The 21,373-nt window shown below is 40.1% G+C and overlaps 1 protein-coding gene across 1 annotated transcript; it reads left to right on the forward strand.

The window, feature by feature from the left end:
- Nucleotides 1-4,285: 4,285 nt before the first annotated feature.
- Nucleotides 4,286-21,369, forward strand: TEX28 (testis expressed 28). The gene is made up of 5 exons (XM_031944599.1): nucleotides 4,286-4,508; nucleotides 7,238-7,476; nucleotides 8,786-9,507; nucleotides 17,173-17,308; nucleotides 20,619-21,369. The coding sequence occupies exons 2-5, from the start codon at nucleotides 7,336-7,338 to the stop codon at nucleotides 20,973-20,975; spliced, it is 1,356 nt and encodes a 451-aa protein (XP_031800459.1). The 5' UTR covers nucleotides 4,286-4,508; nucleotides 7,238-7,335; the 3' UTR covers nucleotides 20,976-21,369.
- The last annotated feature ends 4 nt before the right edge of the window (nucleotides 21,370-21,373 follow it).

Raw genomic sequence — 21,373 nt, forward strand, 5'->3', positions numbered from 1 at the left:
ACCCACAACCTAGTTAGCTATTTCCCAATTAATGGTCATCTACTTTGCTTCCAATTCTTTGCTACCACAAAAATACTGCAATTGATATTTTGGTGAATATATAATCTTTTCTTTCATTTTTGGCTATGGGTCTACTAGTGTGATATTTAGTTTAAAAGTGTGGACATTTTAGTACGTTGGCATAATTCTAAATTGGTTTCCAATTTGCTTCATGAACAGGGTATTAATGGCCTTCCATAGTTTCTCTAACATTGATTATTTCAATATTTTCTCATCTTTGACAATTTGCTCGGTATGAAGTAAAACCTCAGCACTGTTTTAACTTACATTCTATATGTTTTGCATAACTTTACATGGAGGAAGGGAGAGAATTTAGAACCAATATTTTTAAAAATTAATGTTGGAAATTAATAGATTGATTTTGAAAGTTTACATTTCTATTTTTATTAGTGATTCAGAATAATCCTTCATATTGTTTCCAATAGTTTGCTGTTCGTCTTTTGAGAACTGCTAGTTCATATTTTTTTTTTCACTTATCCATTGAGTTTCTTAGTCTTATATATTCATTCCTTATACATCTTAGGTAAAGATCTTTATCAGAGATATTTAATGCAAAGATTCTTTCCAAATCAAGTTTCTTTTCTTATTCTAGTTTCAATGATTTTATCTTTGCAAAAGCTTTTCAATTTATTCTAATTGAAATTCTTTTTTTTTTCTTTTATGACTTCTTTTTTCATTTGTTTGGCTAAGAAATTTTCCCCTTAGTCATAGTTTTGGAAGATACTCTCATCCATTTTCCGCAATTTCTAAAATTATGTGAGCTTTTATACCCCCTTGGATTATTGTGATGAATGGTCCACCTTCCTATCTACTCTTATGCTTTTGAACACTGCTGGAGAAAATCATGTAGCTGTGTCAACTACAAAGTGAATATATATAATTTCAGCAGGGTCTTCATTGCAACAATTTAACTCAACAAAAATTTATGAAGTGCCTGTATGCCAGGCACTGTGCTAAACATTAAGAAACACTATCTCTAAATAAGAAAAAGAAAGAAATTCTTTTATTTTTACCCTGGTTGAATCTCTATTACTCTTCCCAAGGTGGCTGTTCCAAACTTTCTCTTCTGTTTTCAAATTCCTTATACTACCTCCTTCCCTCCTTTTCAGCAGAAGACCTCACCTCCTATCTTTCCTCAGAATTTCCCCCCTTAATCCTAATATTCTATTCACCTTCCATTTCTTCTTACCCGTGGACTTTTTCTCTATTGCAATCAAACATGTCTAAGTCTCCCTCAACCTTTAAAAACCTTCATGTGATTTGGCCATCCAATATAGTTTGGATATATAAGTTTGGCTGTAAAAAAGTTTCTTGAGACTGTTTCCTCCCACTAATTTATGTAATCTGGCCTCCTATCCCTGTCCTAAACAGATCTCCCCAAGTTTACTAATGATGTCAACTGTTAAACCTCATTCTTTTATCCTCATTCTGCTTGACCTTTCTATAACTTCTGAGAGTCAATCAAACACCCCTTCCTAAATATTTTCTCTTCCCTTGGCTCCCATGACTCTACTTTCTTTCTCTTTTCTCTGTCTCTGTCTCTCTGTGTCTGTCTTTGTCTCTGTCTCTGTCTCTCTGTGTCTCTATGTCTCTCTGTGTCTCTCTTTCTCTCTCTCTCTCTCTCTCTCTCTCTCTCTCTCTCTCTCTCTCTCTCTCTCTCTCTCTCTCTCTCTCTCTCCCCCCTCCTATCTATCTTGCTGTTCTTCCTCTTACCTATTCATAATGGCTGTCCTCCAAGAGTCTGCCCTTAGCCTTTTTCTTTTCTGTCTACTCTCTTTATCCTAACTGTTTCCACGGATTCATTTATCATCTCTATACAATAATTCTTGAATCTATGTAATTAGCCCTCATCTCTCTCCACTCCCACTTCTCCAACTGCCAGATATCTCTACCTGTATGTTCCAGTGACATCTCAAACTCAACATGTTCAAAATGGGACTCATTATCTTTCCCCTGAAATCACTGTCTCCAAACTGCTCCATTTCTATTGATGGCACTGACATCCTTCCAGTCACCCAGTTTCACAGTTTCAGAATTGCCCCTGGCTCCTTCACTCTCATTCATCTTTGTCTAATCATCTGCCAAATCTGATCGATGCTATGTCTGTAATACCTCTTGCTTCTTTCCATTCACCTTAGTCATTACCCAAGTTCAAGCCCTCATTGCTTCTCAACTGAGATGCTGTAAAAGTCTTCTAATTGGTCTCCCTGGCTCAAATCTTTTCCCTCTCAACCCATCTTCCACATAACTGTTAAAAGTTATTTTTCTAAAACTGAACACTGTGCAGTTATAATGACAAAGCTTGGCTAGTGATAAAAGTTTGGAAAAATGTCCCCCCTCCCTTCGTTAAAGAGGTGGGGTACTATAGATGTTGAATTTCACATATACTATCACACTTGGTCTATGTATTGGTAAGTGGGAGCCAGTTAATATAATATAAATTTGGGAGAAGGAAAATTGGAAACAGGGAAGCCAATTAAAAGACTTACAATAGTCAAGGTGAAAGGTGACCAGAACTGACAAGGGAACCAAGTTGACTTGTTCATATAGTATATTTTCTTCCAGTTAAGCAGAAAATACCACACTATACCACAGCAAAGCCCCCTCAAAAATATGGCCTATTTCCTGATTAGATGGTGTAGAGGGTCACAGTCAGTGGGGAAACTCTGAGGGAGGTATAAGACCCTTCAGCCCAGAGAGAACCTGCTAACAATGTCTGGTTGGGCTCCCCATCTTCTCTAAGGGCTCTTGGCCTTCCTGAGAAGTCAGGGGGCGGTGACAACCCGTGTGGAGATTGAGGCAGAGGGATACCAGGTGGAAGAGTGATACCAGGTGGCAAACCATATACAATAGCAAGTTGTTTATGTTTTGTTTTTGTTACAATATATAAAGGGGAAGGTCCTTGAAATAAATGGACTCCATTTTCCCATCCTCCTCAGGAGTTGCCTCATCACTTCTCCACTAGGAAGGGATATTTTAATCACCCTGGTGTGGGGGCTCTAGGAAGCAATGGTACATTTTGTCACTTCAACTTGGGGGCTCTAGAAAGCAGGACACAACAAGATGGTGCTTCTTCCTGATCATGCTGTTTCTTTTTTCCCTTCATTTAGTCTCATTTTACCAGGTACCACCAAGGAGCATACAATCTAACTCCTCACATGCAGAGCAGATGAGGAAGGTACTAGGGCAATCTTGAGGATACAAAACTACATGTGTATATATAATATGGGTGGAACAAGCAACACTAAGCACAAGTCTTGAGGAAGAGCTCAAATGACAGAAGAAGAGGTCAAGAGACTGGAGCTACTACAGGCAGGATTGGATGCATGTGGGAAAGAACCTAAATCAGGGAGGAGGAGAAAGTATTTCTTAAGCTGAAGGGACAGTGGGTTCTGTGGAGTCCAATATTTGGATCATCTTTATAATCTTCCAAAAGGAGTGTTTTTCCACTAGGAATATTTAGGGTGTGGGGGACAGTAGGGGTTCCTCCCCTTATCATCCCCTCTTGCTAAAGCCAAGAATGAAGGGGGGATGACTGTAGATGAGTCCTTCATTAGATGGGAAGGATAGAAATCAGAACCTCCCTGTCCCCACCAGTTGCTAATGTCCTCTCTTCCCAACTGTCCCCCAGCCTCGACTAGTCCCTTCCTAATGCTAATAAGTACCCAGTCCCTGGAGATGAAAGATGAGGGCTAAAAGAAGAAGGCAAACTAGAGAGTCCAGATGCAAGACCTGGAGAGTATAGGCAAGCAGCAAAGTACTGAGAAGTCCCCCTCCCCAGATTGAGAAGCGAGAGCTTTTGCCTGGGGTCACCATCAAAATGAAGGCCTGTCATAGTGAATTCTTATTATTATACTCCTCTTAAGAATCATTCTAAAGCCCCTCAGGGTGTCACTATAGAGACTAGTTACCAGGGAGACCACCTAAAAGGTCTACAAATGAAATGAAATGAAAGAAAATGGCTACCTAGAATTCACTATAATGAGTGCAGCACAACAGTTGCCATGGAAATAGAGGTAGGTCATCATGGAGATTCTCTCCCCTTAGGGTGATATGGGTAAGAAGAAGGTTACCAAGGTAACCAGTTGCTGAAACAACCAATCCATGTCCTCATAATTGCCACTGCAAAAACAGGAGGATGCTTGTCAATAATGGTAAGCTAGCTGATGCCATAGGTAGGCCTCCTGGTGGGCCTGTCTCCATGGTGGGCCTCTTGTCTCCTGCCTTCTGGATAGTCTGGTATTGACAGCATGCCAGCTTGTTATAGATCAGCAGGCATTCCACAGAATCTGTTGATAAGGACTTTATATTGATCTTGGAATCAGTTCCAAAGCCCTCCATGTAGAAGAGCTGAAATTCACACTGATGGTAGCCTGGCATAGAGGAAATATATGGGGAGCTTGAAGCCAAAATCAGCTAAAGGAATATCCTCAGAGTCTGGCTATGAGGTGGGAACTATTGAGACTATAAAGCTGAAAATCTTCTCATTCTTCTGCAAAGAATGGTCACTCAGGGACAAATGTTCATTCAAGGCCACTGTCACCTGGATGAGTGGGAGAACTAGGCCGCATTCATAGCTCTCCACAATCATCCTCATGGCAGAGCTCAGAGAACATATGGTAGAAGTTGAAGGATATGTAGATCACATAGATAAGCTGTTTAGAGTTGGAGGAATTGATTCCTTGGATCTCCAAGCTGGAGGAGGCCATGTAATATATTTCATACTTGAGTGGCATACACCTAAGGCCATATTTTAGACATCTTTGATCTTGAAAAAATCGTGACAAACCAACGGAAATTACTGTAGTCGGAATGGGTTCATTTAGTTAGATATAAAATGAAATTTCCTGATGTGACTTGTTAAGTATTAGAATGTATGACCAAAAAAGGCTATATGATCTCTTATCTTGAAAGGAGAACCAACTGGATTAGATATAATTCTACATGGAGAAAGAGGGATGAACTAGATGAGTTTTAGTGATTATTTCTTGATTTGTAGATTGTTCTATAATCATAACATAGATTCATCAATTAGCTTATCCCTTTATCATCTTTCCCCATAAATGAGAAATGACAAATGTATGTAATTTATCTTGACAATTCCTAAATATTGTCTACTGCTTTCAATATGGATAAACAAAATAGTCTACGTGTTCATTGAAAACATTAACTATAGGAGAATGGCTGAATAAATTGTGGTATATGAATATTATGGAATATTACTGTTCTGTAAGAAATGACCAACAGGATGATTTCAGAAAGGCCTGGAGAGACTTACACGAACTGATGCTGAGTGAAATGAGTAGGACCAGGAGATCATTATATACTTCAACAACAATACTATATGATGACCAGTTCTGATGGACCAGGCCATCCTCAGCAACGAGATCAACCAAATCATTTCCAATGGAGCAGTAATGAACTGAACCAGCTATGCCCAGAAAAAGAACTCTGGGAGATGACTAAAAACCATTACATTGAATTCCCAATCCCTATATTTATACCCACCTGCATTTTTGATTTCCTTCACAAGCTAATTGTACAATATTTCAGAGTCTGATTCTTTTTATACAGCAAAATAATGTTTTGGTCATGTATACTTATTGTGTATCTAATTTATATTTTAATGTATTTAATATCTACTGGTCATCCTGCCATCTAGGGGAGGGGGTGGGGGGTAAGAGGTGAAAAATTGGAACAAGAGGTTTGGCAATTGTTAATGCTGTAAAGTTACACATGCATATAACCTGTAAATAAAAGGCTATTAAATTAAAAAAAAAAAAAAGAAAAAGAAAGAAAACATTAACTATCTGCAATGTATTATAGGGCTTCAGAGGATATGAAGGTGATTTTTTTTTACTATGAAAAGCAAGCATTTATTTCAAATTGCAATAAAGGCTTTTTGATCACTTTTAAAAAAAGAAAAGAAAAGAGAACAGTGATCTGACAGTGGGCAAAAAACTCCACAGGATGTCAAAATGGCAGCACAAGAGCTGGAGCTGTTTACATCACCAAAAAAAAGTAAATAAATGTAGTACCTGAAGTCTGGCACTTACTCCTGTGACTTCATTTCTAAACAAAAAAGAAGGACTTCTAAATGATTACATTTATTCATATATTAGTAACAAAGCCCCACCACTATAAAGTAATACAATATTTAAAATTTTAAAAAAATTAAAATTTTGCCATAATTTCTTGCCTAATTCTACCCATGTTTTTCTTGATTTTTTTTTTGGTATTACTCTAATTTTTCCCTAATTTTTTACTTATTTGATTTTTTAAATTTCTTGTAAGCTCTTCCAAGATCTCTTTTTGAGCTTGTAACCATTTTACATTTTTCTTTGAAATAGAAGTAGCCGTTTTGATTTCACTGTATTGAGTTTGAACGCAGATCTTATCACCATAGTAGCTATCTAAGTCTAGTGCCAGCCAGGGGAGGGCTTTCCTATCTTCCCAGATCAGCCCCCAGACCCTTAATGTTGGGTGTTGGGTGAAAGTTCCTGAACAGTTGCCCCCAGAGCGTGCTTTTTGTTGATCCAGCAGTATCTGCCCCAAATTATCTGCATTCCCACCAGACCAGACCAGACCTACCTTGAGAGCTCCAATCTTTCTAATGCCTTCTCAAGTTATCTTAGATTTTTCCCCTTACTTTTAATTATTTCTGCCAAGCCAAAGTTCACTTTGAGACAATATTTTAAATTGGGGAATTTGGGAGAGCCAGGTAATTTCCTGTCTTATTCTGTCATCTTCCCAGAATCCTTTAATTTGGGAACATAGAATTATAGAATACAAGAATTAGAAGGGATCTCAGAAGCCAATACATCCAATCTTTACCTGATAAAGAATTCCCTTTATAACATCCTTGACAAATGATCCCCCTGCCTCTGTTTGAAGATCTGTGGGGACAGGGCTCCCCCAATCTCCTCTGGAATTGCCTTCCCATTCAAACCCGTAGCACTTTGCATGTGGTTAGGGATTATTCCAAAGGAGATATGACTCTGCATTGGTGTGTCTCCTGATTGAGAGAGAACATTGAGAGAGCTATAACACTGAATAAGGAATGGAGTTGTTGCCAGAGCTTCTTGGAGGAAAGACAAGAAACTCTTGTAGAGTGACACATAGAGAATCTGCATATATGTAAAGAAATCCAGTTTTTCAACATGTGCTTGATTTCTAGCTTGCATTCCTAGCTTGCAACTGCTAGCGTGGACATCCTGATTTCAAGGGAAAGAGCCTGTTGAGTTCAGTAAGGGGGATCAATATCCGTGAAGAGTGATGCAGATCGATAAATTGAATCCTGAGAATGTGCGCACAATTAAACCTCGGAGAGCGAATAAGGGCTTGGCATATGACCCTCATGCATCGAGCATCATCACAGCGATGCAGAAACAGAAGCCTCTACAGAGAATATCTGAGGTAAGTCAGGTACTCCTGAACTTAAGGGGTCAGTCTACTTGAAGGGCTCAGCCCCAGCTGATTCCAGATCTTTAATGGGTGAGCCATAGAAGCAAAGTAAGGGAATAGCACTAGTGCTGAGCCATAGGCACATGCCAGAGACACCTAGGTAAAAGAAGCAATGATGCACAAACCCATTCTCCATAGTGATGTAGAGGCCCAAGGAAATTGGAAGACATGAAGACATGGCACCAGAACACCTCCATCAGGTTATCTGTTATCCCATGTTATCCCACGTTAACCCTTCTGTTATTATGGTAGTCATACATGTGTTGACTCTCCTCATGCCAGAAATGCTGAATTGGTTTTGTAAAAGCTGATGTCTTCTTTTTCGGCTTTAGAAAACCTAAGGAGACCCCAAGTAAAAAAGGCTACCCTGGGCCTGTGGACAGCTACAATGATTTCATCATCAATTCCTGGGTCAGCTAAGTGGTGAAGTGGATGTAGCCCGGGGCCTAGAATCATTAAGACTTAAATTTAAATCCAGTCTTGGACACTTTCTAGCTGTGTGACCATGAATAAGTTTAATCTCTTTCTGTCTCAGTTTCCTCAATTGTAAAATAGGTCTAATAACTGCTATACTTATTATGAGGATCAAAGGAGCTAATATTTGTTTTGTTGTTGTTGTTGCTGCTGAGGTAATTGGGGGGGTCACACAACTAAGAAGTATTAAGTTTCTGAGACCAGATTTGAACTCAGATCCTCCTGACGTCAGGGCTGGTGTTCTTTGTGACCCTATTTTGCATTATAAATTAATTATTAATATCAATACTTATTAACACTTTAATGTTTGCAAAGCCCTTTGCAATTATTATTTCATTTTATCTTCACAACAACCCTAAGAGGCAGATCCTATTATGATCCCCATTTTCAGATGAAGAAACTGAGGCAGGCCTGATGCTCACTTCTTTCTTTGACCAATTCAAAGAAGGGCATTGAATTAAAATTATATCTCTACGTTCCCTCGGATATTGGTAGTATGAGGGTTTAAGTCTGACTCGGAAGGAAAACTGTTGCCCTGGTCAGTCTCAGGAGAGACTAGCCTTTAGTTTATACTCACCAGCCTAGCTCTTTCTTACCAAGTTAGGTGATTTGCCCAGGATCACACAGTTAACAAGTATCTGGAGAGGAAACTGAACTTGGGTCTTCTTAACCCCAGTCTCACTCAGCACTCTCTTCACTGTCACCTAGTTGTGGAAATGTCATTGAAATCTCTCTCCGTGCACTAGTGAGGATTCCCAACTCTGTGACATCTGTTTTCCCATTTCAGGCAAAATATATGAAGAGTCAAAGTTCTCCACACCCTTCCACTCGCCCCTTTATCCAAGAAAGATCTTCCACTCATAAAGAGGGCCCCCCTGCCAAATCCGGTCAATCAGTCAATGAGATTAAGCGAAACCTCCAGGATAGCGTCAAACATCGTATCCTATACTTGTCAGAGCAACTGAAGGTGGAGAAAACCAGCCGGGATGAGAACACGGTGGGTTACCTCAAACTAGTATCAAAAGCTGACCGGCATCAGGCCACTCACATTAGGCAAGCCTTCGAGAAGGTGAACCAACGCTCTTCGGCCACTATCGCCCACATAGAACGAAAGCTCCGACAGTATCACCAACAGCTTCAGGAAATGGAAGAGGGTCACAGGCCCAAGTCCTTATTTCTAAAGGACGAGAGGGCCAATAGAAACCAGGAGTTGCTTGGCAGGGGCTTTTTGATGGAGCATGAAAGGTTCAGAGCGGATGAATACCACCCCACAAATCTATTGTATACCCTAGAGGAAGATATGCTAGCTGCTGCTTTCCTACCAGAAAAGTCCTTCAAGAGAGAGAACCTGATCGGGAACCCAAGCCAGATTGTCCTGAAGATCAAGGAACAGCTGGATGACATTAAAAAATCCCATAGCAGAATTGAGCTATCCTATCAAGCCTTGAAAGAGAAGTACATGTCTGATCTGAAGCTGATTGTCAAGTCTCTTCAGGAAGAGAAATACAGGTAAACTCAGGTCCTTTGCCTTTACCTGCTCATGACCCTAAAGGCCAAGGCCTTTTCTTTTATGGTCCATCACCCACCCAAATCTAAATCTTTAAAATATCAGAACTGCTATAACTTAGACGTAACTTAGACATAACTTAGAAGCCCAAGATCTTAGCCCAAGAAGGCATCTCGGAAGTCACCAAGTCCAATCCTCTTATCTCACATATGGGGAAGCTGAGACCCAGAGAGATACAATAATGAGGTCCAGAAAGATGCAGAAACTAGCTCGGGACTAGTCAGTGACAATTCAGAACTAGAATCCAGGCTCTCAATTCCCAGTGCAAGGTTTTTTCGGCCTTCCCAGACTGCTGAGAATTTTCTCCTACAAAATTTGAAATTTCTGTAAGGATACTACTTTGTAGGCAAACCCACAGACTGCCAACCCTGGGGAGCCTCTAGATAAAAATTCTTTCTTCTTGTAATTTGCATCTGGCAACAATAGAACCATAACTAGCATCGCTTGTGCTTAGGACAAGTGTATTATAAATTCTGCCTTGAGCAAAGTGTCCTCAACTGAATAGGGAGAGGAAGGTGTAGAGGAGTTTATCTTAGAATGGTAATAGCAATGATCATAATAGCATTATATATTTATAAAGCAGGTTTGCAAAGCATTTTACAAATGTTTTATTGCATCTTCATAACAACCCTGGTAGGTAGATGCTATTATTATTATCCCCGTTTTACAAGTGAGGAAAATGAGGCAAACAGATTAAATGTCTGAGGCTGAATTTAACACAGGTTTTCCTGACTTCAGGCCCAGTGCTCACAATCTGCCTGCCATTGAGGACCTTTCTTTTTAACTAATTAAAGCTTTGAACCAGATGCTAAACCTGTTTCTGGTTGATACAGGAGTGCCCTCTAAATTCAGTGCCCTAGGGGAAAGTTTTGCTCATCTCATGCGAGTTTCACCTCTGAAGTGTGGCAGGTGATTGATGCCCAGGATAATCTAAGGATTGCTTCTCTGCCCTACCTGGACCAAAAAGCCCAGCCTTATAGTCACTTGCCTGAGTTAGACAGCAAAGGGGATTTGCTCCAGTTAGGGAGGTGTGAAAAATTAATCAAGGTCTTGGAGGAGCCCCATTCTCTAATGGAAACATATCTAGACTTGGAGTCAGAATACTAAGGTTAAACAAAAGAGACAGAGATTGAGAGAGAGACAGAGACAGACACAGACACAGATGCAGACAGAGACAGAAATAGACAAACAAAAACAGAAAAATACAGACAGAGACAGAGGGGGTAAAAGAGGGAGAGACAGACAGAGAGAAAAAGGGACAAAGAAATAATAGGAAGGGACATAGGGAGGGGGCAGAAAGATAAACACAAAGTGGGGAGAGAGAAAAAGAGACAGACAAAGTGACAGGGGAAGGTTTTCAGAACTACGAGCCCTCCTTCACCCCTCTAATGCCTCTGTGTCTTTTCTTCCTCTGCACCTCATTTGTATAACATAATTACTAATATTAACTTTGTCTAGGCAGTTTTTACTTTTTAGAGTCAAATCATACTCAATTCTGCCCCAATCTTTCTTTTGAGTTACCCAATTGATGTCAATCTTAAACATATGGTATACATTTCGATGTAGAAAACATAAACAATTTGTCCATATTATGTTCCTTGAAACTGATCTTTGATAGTGGTTCTTATATGTTAGATTTTCTATTGAGTTCGGGTTTGGTTGAAAGAAAGTCTTGAAAATCAGCCAATTCATTGAATCTACATTTTTAAAAATTCAATAATATAGATAATTTTGCTGAATATGATATTTTTGGCTGTAAATCTAGTTCTTCTGGTTGCCAGTATATATGAGTCTTTTATTGTGGCTGCTGGTCAGGCCTGCACAATTCTAATTGTAGCTCCAGTGTATTTAAATTGTTTTTCTTGTTTCTTGCAAATTTTTCTCTTTGATAAAGGGGTTTCAAAATTTGGCAATAATGTTCTTATATGTTTTCCACAAAGGATCTCTTTGAGATGATGATTGGTGGATTTTTTCTATTGCTACTTTCCTCTCATGTTCTAATCACTCCAGGATAATTTTCTTGGATTATTTCTTGCATTATTGTGTCAAGGTTCTTTTTTTTTTGGTCACAGCTTTCAGGTGGTCCAATTATTCTTGTTTTCTCTTCTTAATCTGTTCGACAGATCTGTTGTTTTTCTTATAAAGTGTTTCATATTCCGTTTTATTTTTTCATTCTTTATATTCTGTTTTGTTATTTCGTGGTCTTTTATGCCTTTACTGGCTTCCCCTTGCCCAATTCTAATTTTCAAGGAGTTATTTTCGTCTGTGTATCTCCCTTTCTAGTTAGCTTTTGTTTCATAGTCTTCTTGTTTTTCTTGAATGTTTTTTAGTTTTTCTTCAATGTCTCTCGTTTGATTTTTAAATTATTTTTTGAGTTCTATATATTGGGAAGAGCCATTTAACATTACTCTGGGGTGGAAGCTCTTTTTACTTCAGAGACCTCTGAAGATGAACCCCTGTTTTCCCTGTTCCCATAGTGGTGCTCAAGGCTGGCTATTCATGCTGCCTATCTTCTGGGATTGCCAGGGCCCAGCCCACTCAGTACTGCATAAGCGGACCCCTCAGAAGGGAGGCTTCTGGAATTAGTGTTGCGTCCCAGGAGGAGATCTAGCAAGAGGACACACCTCTTTCATTTCAGGAAACCTATTAACAGTTTCTTTAACTCCTGCCAGGCACAAGCTCCTGCCTCAGAGGTCAAGCCCCTTTTTAGCTCCTGGGCCCGCCCTACCAGCTGATGTGGCAGACAGGCTCCGTGGCACATCTCAAAGACAGAGCAGTGCCTCTTTGGCCCTAACAATGGGGGATGGTATCTCTAGCTTCACTTCATTTTTCCCCTCTCACCTGGAACCCCAAACTAAAAGCTCTCCCCTCCTGCATGTCCAGCAACCTCCCTGCCCCATTGCCTCTGCACTCCTGGTGTGCTGCTTCCTTCTTACCTAAGACTGCATTTCTCCAGCACAGCTGGGCCTGGCATTTCCTAATCAGGCAGAGGCTCCCGCAGTCTTCACAGACTCCAACCCCGACTTTGCACACTGTCCACAAAATTAAAATCTCTGTGGTTTCTACTGAGGCTCCAGCCACACCCAACTCACCCTAGGGGTCCCAACTTGGGGTTTCTGTGGAGCTAGCCTGGAGCTGTTTGCACTTCACATTGGATTAATCCTCAGCCTATGAGCTCTCTTCAGAGCTTCTCTGAAGTCCCAGTTGGGACGCCCAAGTCTTCTTTATGTTTCATCAGTCTATGTTCATCCTGAGGCGCAAATTTTTTCGGTTTGTGGAAGAAATTTGAAGAGCTTAAAATTTACCAGCCTACTCTGCCATCTTCCCAGAATCTTCCCCTCAGCACTTTTAAAATATACATTTTCCAGTGAGTGTACAAGATAGCCAAGTTAGAGACATTCTTTTTCCTCTATTAAAAAAAACAGGTGAAAAATAATAAAGTGGCCTTTTCTTGATATATTTATGGTCCTATTCAATGGTTGTTACTATTTATTTATTTATTTTAAACTTAAATATAAAATAGGAAAAGAAAAAACATCTCCATGTGAAACAGCAGAACATGAGAATTCAAAATATGAGAAATAAAATATCCATTTCAAGAAAGCCCATATCATAAATACTACACATTGTGTTCAGAGCTGTCCATCTTTTCCTTGCTTCCTTGTAGGTTTCTTTTGTTCTCTGCTGGGCACTTTTTACTTTATTGGTTTTTTCCCCCTTTCTTCACTCCCTCCCCAAGAACACTGCAATAAAATGCAAATACACACATATGTATGTGTGTGTACATACATATACATACATACACATAGATACAGGTAGATATCTATAGTCATACACGTATACATTGATGTGCATCTATGCAACACCATACTATGCTTGTTTGTCCTCTGTTTCTCTAAAGGCAGATAACGTCTTCCTTCATAAATCCAAGTCTTTCCATGTTTTTCTAACTCCACCAACTCATCATTTCCTATACCACAGCTGTGGTATATTCCAATCTTATACTGCCTGGTTATTTTAAATAGTTTAAAACAATATTGCTTAATACAGCTGAAAATATAGTGTAGTTTTCCTATTTTTTCTCTTTTGATTAAATCTATTTTAGCTTTAACTTTGAGATCATGATTACTATCCCTCCTTTTTTATTTTTTTACAAAATAGCTTCCACTCCTGATCTTTATTTTATGTTTGTATGTATCCCTTATTTCCTACCCCTCCTCACTTTTCTACTTTACTTCTATTCACTACCCTTGCCTTCCTATTATTTAATCTACCTCCTCCAAGGATTTCCCCTTATCCTCACCCCCCCCATTCTATCTTTCTTTAGCCCATTACCATTAGTTTACACACTCTTCTATACTCCCCTTATCCTATTCCCTCCCTCTCTTATTTCTTTATAAATTTAGAAGACTTATTCTCTTCTAAATGTATATGTTGTTCTCTCTTTGACCTAGATCTGATGCAAATAGGGTTCCTTCTAAATTCCTCCCATATCCTATCCCCCCTTACTATCCCTTTACCCTCTTATTTCTTTCTGAATTTAGATTTCTATACCCTTGTAGATATATATGTATTGTTCCCTCTTCAACCCATTCATTCCCATGAGAGTGGGATTCCAAAACTACCAATCCTCCTTCCCCATCTGGTTCTTCTATGTCAGTTCTTTCTCTGGAAGCTCATTTGTATAAAGTAATTATTCTTTTTACTTTTTCCTACGCAGTTTTGCTTTTTAAAATGACATAATACTCAGTTTTACCCCAATCTTTCTTTAAAACTACCCAATTATGACAATCTTAGACATACAATTTACATTTCCACAATAAAACAGAATGAGTTTGTCCCTTGTAATTAGTCTTTGATGTTTACCTTATATTTTTCTTGGATCTTGTATATCAGATTTTCTATTCAGTTCAGATCTTTGTGCAACAAAATCCTGAAAGTCTAGCAATTCATTAAATGTCTGTATTTTTTTCATTCAGCATTATGCTTAACTTTGCTGGATATGGTATTTTTGGACACAAAGTCAGTTTTGTTTGTTTTGTTTTTGCTCTTTGATATATAATGTTCCAAGACCTGTGGATTTTTAGTGAATCTACTGCTAGGTCTTATATAATTCCAATTGTGGCTCTGCCCTATTTAAATTGCTATTCTCTTGTTGCTCATAATATTTTCTTCTTGACCTGGGGTTTCAGAATATGACTAGGATATTCCTGTAAATTTTCCTCATAGGATCTTTCAGGGGGTGATCAGTGAATTTTTTTTCTATTTCTACTTCCCTCTCTTGTTCTAACACTTCTAGACAATTTTCTTTAATTATTTTTTACATTATTGTATCAAAATTCTTTTTTTTTTATCAGGTAGTATCTTTTTTTTTTTCAGGTAGTCCAGTTATTCTTAAGTTTTCTCTTCTTGATCTGTTCTTTGGAACAATTATTTTTCTTTTGAGATGTCTCACATTCTCTTCTAATTTTTTTCATTCTTTTATATATACATATATATGTATATGTGTTTATATGTCTCATAACTTTGCTGGTTTCCCCTACAATTCTAATTGTCAAGGCATCATTTTCTTCCTTAAGATTCTGGATGTCCTTTTCCAATTGGTTGACTTTTTTTTCATAATCGTCTTGTTCTTTTCATTCTTTATAATGTTTTGTTATTTTTTTTTTGGTCTTTTATAACCTTTTATAATCAATTCTAATTTTCAGTTATTTTCTTTTTTAAGACTTTGTAGCTCCTTTTCTAGTTTATTAACATTTTTTCAGTCTTATTTTTCTAGGATTTTCTTTTTTTCTAGTTTTTCCTCAATGTCTCTCATTTGATTTTTAAATTCTTTTTTATATTATATTATAATTCTATAATATATTATATTATAGAATTTTTAAAATTCTTCTATAAATTCTTTTTGGGCAGGGAGCCATTTAACATTACTCTTTGGGGTAGAAGAAGCTTTTTTTACTTCAGTATCCTCCTCTGAAGATAAACCCCAGTCTTCCCTGTTCTCATTTCCATGGTTGGGTTCTTTCTTCTTTGCTGGTTCATTTTTTTAAAATGAGAAATATTAGTATAAGTGTCTCTAATCATGGGGTGGGGGGAGCCTCTACCTTCACTTCAGTTCTCCCCTGTGACCAGGAACCCCAAACTAAAAGCTCTCCCTTCCTGCAAGTGCCCACAGCTAGCAGTGTCCCTTCCACCTGCTTCTGTACTCCTAGTATGCTGGTTCCTTCTTGCTTAGGGCTGGGTCTCAGCAGCACAGCTGGGCCTGGTGTCCCTAATCAATTGAAGTTCCCTCAGTTTTCCTGGACTCAGACCGTAGAGTTTACACAGGGTCCTGGAGGTAAAAGTTTCTTTGGTTCCTGCTGAGGCTCCACTTCACACGGGTTAATCTCCAATCTGGGAGGCTTTCTTGAATCCTCTTGGGTTATACCAGGAAGACCCCTGTTCTGCCCCAAGTCTTCTTTGTGTTTCAGCAATCCATGCTTGCCCTAAGGCCCAAATTTGTTCTGTTTATGGGGGAAATCTGGAGATCTTGAAATTTATCAACCTACTCTGCCATCTTCCCAGAATCCCCTTCCACTTTGGCCGAATATTTGATACCTTCTGTTGTTGCTAAATTTTTTCATGACCACCACATTCAGTTACATATGTGGCCAAAACCAATAGTTCAAGAAGTTTGGTTTAGGGGCAGCTAGGTGGTGTAGTAGATACAGCCCTGAAATCAGGAGGACCTGAGTTCAAATTTGACCTCAGATACTTCCTAGCTGTGTGACCCTGGGCAGTTAACCCTAACTGCCTCAGCGAAGAAGAAGAAGAAGAAGGAAGAAGAAGAAGAAGAAGGAAGAAGAAGAAGAAGAAGAAGGAAGAAGAAGAAGAAGAAGAAGAAGAAGAAGAAGAAGAAAGTTTGGTTTAGACTCCAAGGGGAGTAGAATGGATTTCAGGGATGACAGATCAGTAGGGACTGGGATTATCAGGAGATGAGGTGTTTATTAAAAGAGGTGGGATGAACTACATCTTTAAAACTTGTCATTCGAACAGATAGGATGGGGGATTCCAGGTGAAGGAAGATCTGAGCATAGGCTCAATGATTTTCCCCTTCTTATCCTGGATATAAGACAGCCTGATCTCTGACTCTTGATTTCCAAAATCAGAATGAGTATCAAGTGCCCGGGAAATTAGTTCTCTGACTCCAAGAATTATTTTATTAAATTATTAATTAAATTAAAATTATGTTTTATTTCATTAAAAGTGGGTTCCCCACTGATGCAATAGGGGGAAATGTTAGATTTGGAGATTAAGGAGTGAGTTCAAATCTTAGCTCCACTCCCTTTGTAACTTCAGACAGGTCATGTAACTTCCCGATGGCTTTTGCTTCTTCCTGTGAAAAGTGATTTGCACCAGAGAGTCTCAGCTTTAAAGCTCTTTCCCTTTGTTTTGTGCGGGGAAATGGATGCTGGTTGACTTGGGTCTCAGGAAGCATTTTAGAAGGAAGTAGGATTTAGTTGGGCTTTAAAGAAAAGAAGGGGGGAAAGTCTTTGAGTATTTTCCAGACCCCAGAGAAGTGAATACTGTTTCCTGATGTGGTTTTAACTTTCTTTTCCACACATAAGGCAAAAAGCGATTGAAGAACAGGTCAATGACCACATGCAGGGGCACCTGGGTGAGATTTCTCATATCAAGCAGAACTTGGCTTGCACTGAAGAGAAGATGGTCTATCTGTCCTACGAGAGAGCCAAGGAGATATGGGTGAGACTTTTGGGACACCCAGGAGGGGGGAGCTTTTCTCCCAAGAGGAGAGGAGGGAATGCCATGCTATGCCATGGCATTCACTTCTAAGAGAATGGTGTACAGTGACCAGATATAAAGACCGAGGACCCAAAGCAGACAATTGTCTTATGCAGAGGTTCTAAACCAGCCCAAATGTTCTAATACTCCAAAGGGTCTGAAACCCTCCTGGTGTAACCGCTTCACTGACACAGGTGGCAATGCCTGCTCTGCCCCGTGGTTCCCATGCGGGGGGGGGGGGGTCATGCCCAGGGCCTTCATCAAGTCCTCTTGGCAATGGAAGGCCAGTTTATTTCAGAGCCGGCAAAGCCCTACCTTTTGATATGTTTGCTGTTTTCCATTTCCATTAGACTCACTTTAGCTGAATGGGTTAGAACATCGTATTACTGGCATTTACTAGTTGCCGGCTAGGAGTGCACTTGGTGGACCTACAGAAAAGGAGGCAGTTAATTAATTTGCCAACTAGGGAATGTAGGATTTAATTTGGGCACCAGGTGGCACTATTCTCGGGCCACCAGCCAAGTACATTAGACGGTATTGAATATACATGCACTGGCTTTCCCAAAGATCACATTACCATTACTTCTCACTAGGGGGCGCTTACCCTAGAAACTCAGACTTGTCCCTGCATAAATTCTGGAGGCCTACGCTCTGGACCAAGTTCAATACAAATCTAAGGATTTGTGGGGGAAAAAATAAGCCTGAGAGATAGAGACAGAGACAGAGACAGAGACAGAGACAGAGACAGAGACAGAGAAGGACAGAGAGAGGGGAAAAAAGAGAAGAAAGAGACAAAGACAGAGACAGAGAGAGACAGAAACTGAGACACAGAGAGACAAAGAGAGGGACAGAGACAGAGAGAGGGGAAGAGAGAGACAGAGAGAGGGACAGAGAGAAGAGAAAGAGAACGAGAAAGAAAGAGAGAAAAAAAGAAAATACCCCTTTAATGTATACAAATTATGAAAAATGGAGTCTGGCTCTCTGTGTGGCTCTGCCTCCCCCCTGAATTTGGCAGCCCCCCTTCAGTCCTGCTGACTCTGTATTTCACAGCATTTCACAGCAGTCTATACTGCACTCACACATAATTTTATTGTAAAAAGAATGTTCTATGAATGACATGCTTGTTCTGTTACCCTGTGAAGTGCTCGGTTCAATTACTTTTCCCATCCATTCTCCTGACCTTTTCCCAAAATGGAAAATTTCTAAACTGCCTTCTGGGGAGGGGGGTGTAGGGGGTGTGAAAAGGATTATGTTCAGGAGTTATGAGTCTGGCACCTCCTTTCAAGGGTCAAGGACCTTAATCAGCCCAGAAAAAGAATCCTGTCAGGGAGGGGCTCTGTGTGCCCATCAGCTGATCCAGCTTTCATAACACTACATAGTCTGGCGCCCCAGAGACTGGCTTTGCCCCAGATCTGCTTCATCTCAGCTCTGCTGCCTCTCAGAGCTCAGTGGGCAGCTCGTCTCCTCTCTGGGCCTAGGTATGAGCCTCTCCCTTGTCTCCTGGGGCATTTGTGCTCCCGAACATCACTCTGAACACAGAGGCGGATACCTTCTGTGGCCAACACTGCAGACAGAGCACACAGCTCTGCCTTCCTCCTTCTCCAATCTGTACCCCCAAACTCTCAGCTGGAAGTCTTTTCAAGGGCAAAGGAAATGGGAGCTTGAGAATTATTAGGTAACTCTGTCCATATATAGCCGCCTTTGTGGCCAGTCACCTTCCCCATCCACACTCCAAGGAGGGGATTTAGGAACACTTGGTACATTCATAAGGCCAAGAACCTTGAGCCTGTAATCAGTTAGTTTCAGAGTGTTCCAAGCCCACAGATTGAATTCCTAATGCCTGCTGTTCTGGTACAGATCTTTGATTTCAATCATGTAGAGAATTTAGTGTAGAAAAGTTCCCTTTATCAATATAGCCCCATAAAGAACAAATACGTACACAGATATTTATAAGCGGCTCTTTCTTAGGTGGTCGGGAAGAAGTGGAAATTGGGGAATAGCTAAACAGGGTGTGGTATATGACTGTGCATGAGATTGTTCTCCTGGTTAACAAGTAATACAATGACAACAATATTGTTAAGGAAAATCCACTGTGAAAGACTTAACTAAACTCTGATGAAAATGAAGATTCCCCACGACTCCAAAGGGCTGAAGATTAAAAATGCTATCCACCTCAGGAGAGCTGATGAACTCAGAGTGCAAATTGAAGCATAGTTTTTTCCTTTATTTTTCTTGCTTTTTTCCCAAACATGGCTAATGCAGAAATAGCTTTTGCATGACTGTATAATAGGAATCGTATTTCTTGCTTTCTCAATGGGTGGAGGAGAGTTAGAGGGAAGAAGAGAATTTGAAACTGAAAATAAAAATTAACTTAAAATTAAAAAAAAAACCAGCTCCATCTATAACCTACAATCTTTGACAAATGCTAAGAGTATGGAGAGATTAAGTGATTTGTTCAGTGACATAACCAATAGTCGAAGGTAGGTCTTCCTGATTGCAAAGTTGGCCCTCTGTTCCCTATACCAAAGCTTCTTAAACTGTGGGTTGGTATTCCATATGGGGTCTTGTAATTGAATGTGTGGGTAGTGAAATTCTGATTCATTTTTAGTAAATATTTGATTTGTGTACCTCTTTCATAGCTCTCTATATGGGAGGTCATGTAGAAATTTCGGAGGCAAAAAGGGGTCACAAGTGGAAAAAGTTTTAGAGGCCCTGGCCTACAGCGCTTTGCCCCTAACTTCCTGCTGGATTCGAAGGCCTCCTTGCTCACAAAAATGAGAAGAGCTGGGTCCCAACCTCCTCCTCCTTACAACTGGGAACCCCACCTGGGTCATATGAACTGACTGGGAGGAAGGGAATAAAGCCCCACTATAGTCAACATTTCTCTTGCACTTTCCTACATTCCCTCTGGTCTCTTCTCTCTTAGAAGGAAAATTTCAATTCAGTTTAATTGATATTCATCTTTTTACTTCCTTCCTTTCCCCATGATTCCCCACCCCCAATGGTATCTTTCTTTGTAGCAAATACAATGAACAAATGAACACATTGGCCACATCAACCAGTGTATACCTCACTTTGTGCCTATTGTCCACCACCTCCTAATCTAGCCGGAGCAGGCATGCTTCACTAGAAAACTCTAAGTGTTCATCGAGCACTCTCTAAGAACTCAGTAGTATGTATGTATGTAAATAACTTCTCCAAAGAGGGTCTTCTGACGTGTATGTGTTATGTGGTGTGTGTGTGTGTGTGTGGTATACTTTGTCATCCTCAGGAGGTGATGGAAACCTTCCAGAATCGAATTTCCAAGCTGGAGATCCAGCAGCAAGCAGTCCAACTACAAATAATAGAGAAGTCCAGAAGACACCCACACATCTTCCTAGCCAAATTCATGAACTTGCTCCTCACACTGACCACCATTGTTCTCGTCTGTGTGTCCACCGTCTGTACGTGCTCCTTGCCTTTCCTAAAGTGCCGTCTCCGTACCTGCACAATCCTCCTGCTCATCGGGCTGGGGATGGCCACCTGGAAGAAGTGTTATTCTGTCTCATACGTATATTGGCATGAATGGATCTTATCAAGGTGGAAGTTGTATTACAGAGACTTGTGGCCTCTGCCAAGGAGGACTTAAAAGACCAGAGCAACCGTCCCCAGACTGACAATGCCCGCTGAGTGTCTCCTGCATTTGTGCCAAGACTGCCAGCGGGGTTGTAGCAGAAATGGCCAATCCTCTATTCACTCTTCCTGCTGCTATGAAGTTTTCAAAAACTCAATCCTCTTCCCAAAGTTACTTCTGCTCATGCTTTCTCACCTCTTTCCCCTGTAATGGGTGATTCAGAGAAGGGTTGGGGTTTTCCATTGTCCACTTTACTGAGTATCTGAATATTAAAATCTGAGAAATAAGGAATGTGTCTCCTTTGTGTTCCCTAGCGCCTCCTCCTTGGCCCTGCCTTTGCCCTCTTTTCCACCTCAACTTTGAGAACGGGATGACCTTGGCAGCCTCAGACTCCGGCTGCCCAGAAAGGAAGG

Source organism: Sarcophilus harrisii, chromosome X (genome assembly GCF_902635505.1).
Source record: "Sarcophilus harrisii chromosome X, mSarHar1.11, whole genome shotgun sequence".
Lineage (NCBI taxonomy): Eukaryota > Metazoa > Chordata > Mammalia > Dasyuromorphia > Dasyuridae > Sarcophilus > Sarcophilus harrisii.

Coding starts and splice junctions, on each gene's coding strand:
- TEX28 (XM_031944599.1), top strand. CDS start 7,336: ATGCAGATCGATAAATTGAATCCTGAGAATGTGCGCACAATTAAACCT. Junction 7,477..8,785: donor CTCTACAGAGAATATCTGAG/GTAAGTCAGGTA, acceptor TTCCCATTTCAG/GCAAAATATATGAAGAGTCA. Junction 17,309..20,618: donor AGAGAGCCAAGGAGATATGG/GTGAGACTTTTG, acceptor TGTCATCCTCAG/GAGGTGATGGAAACCTTCCA.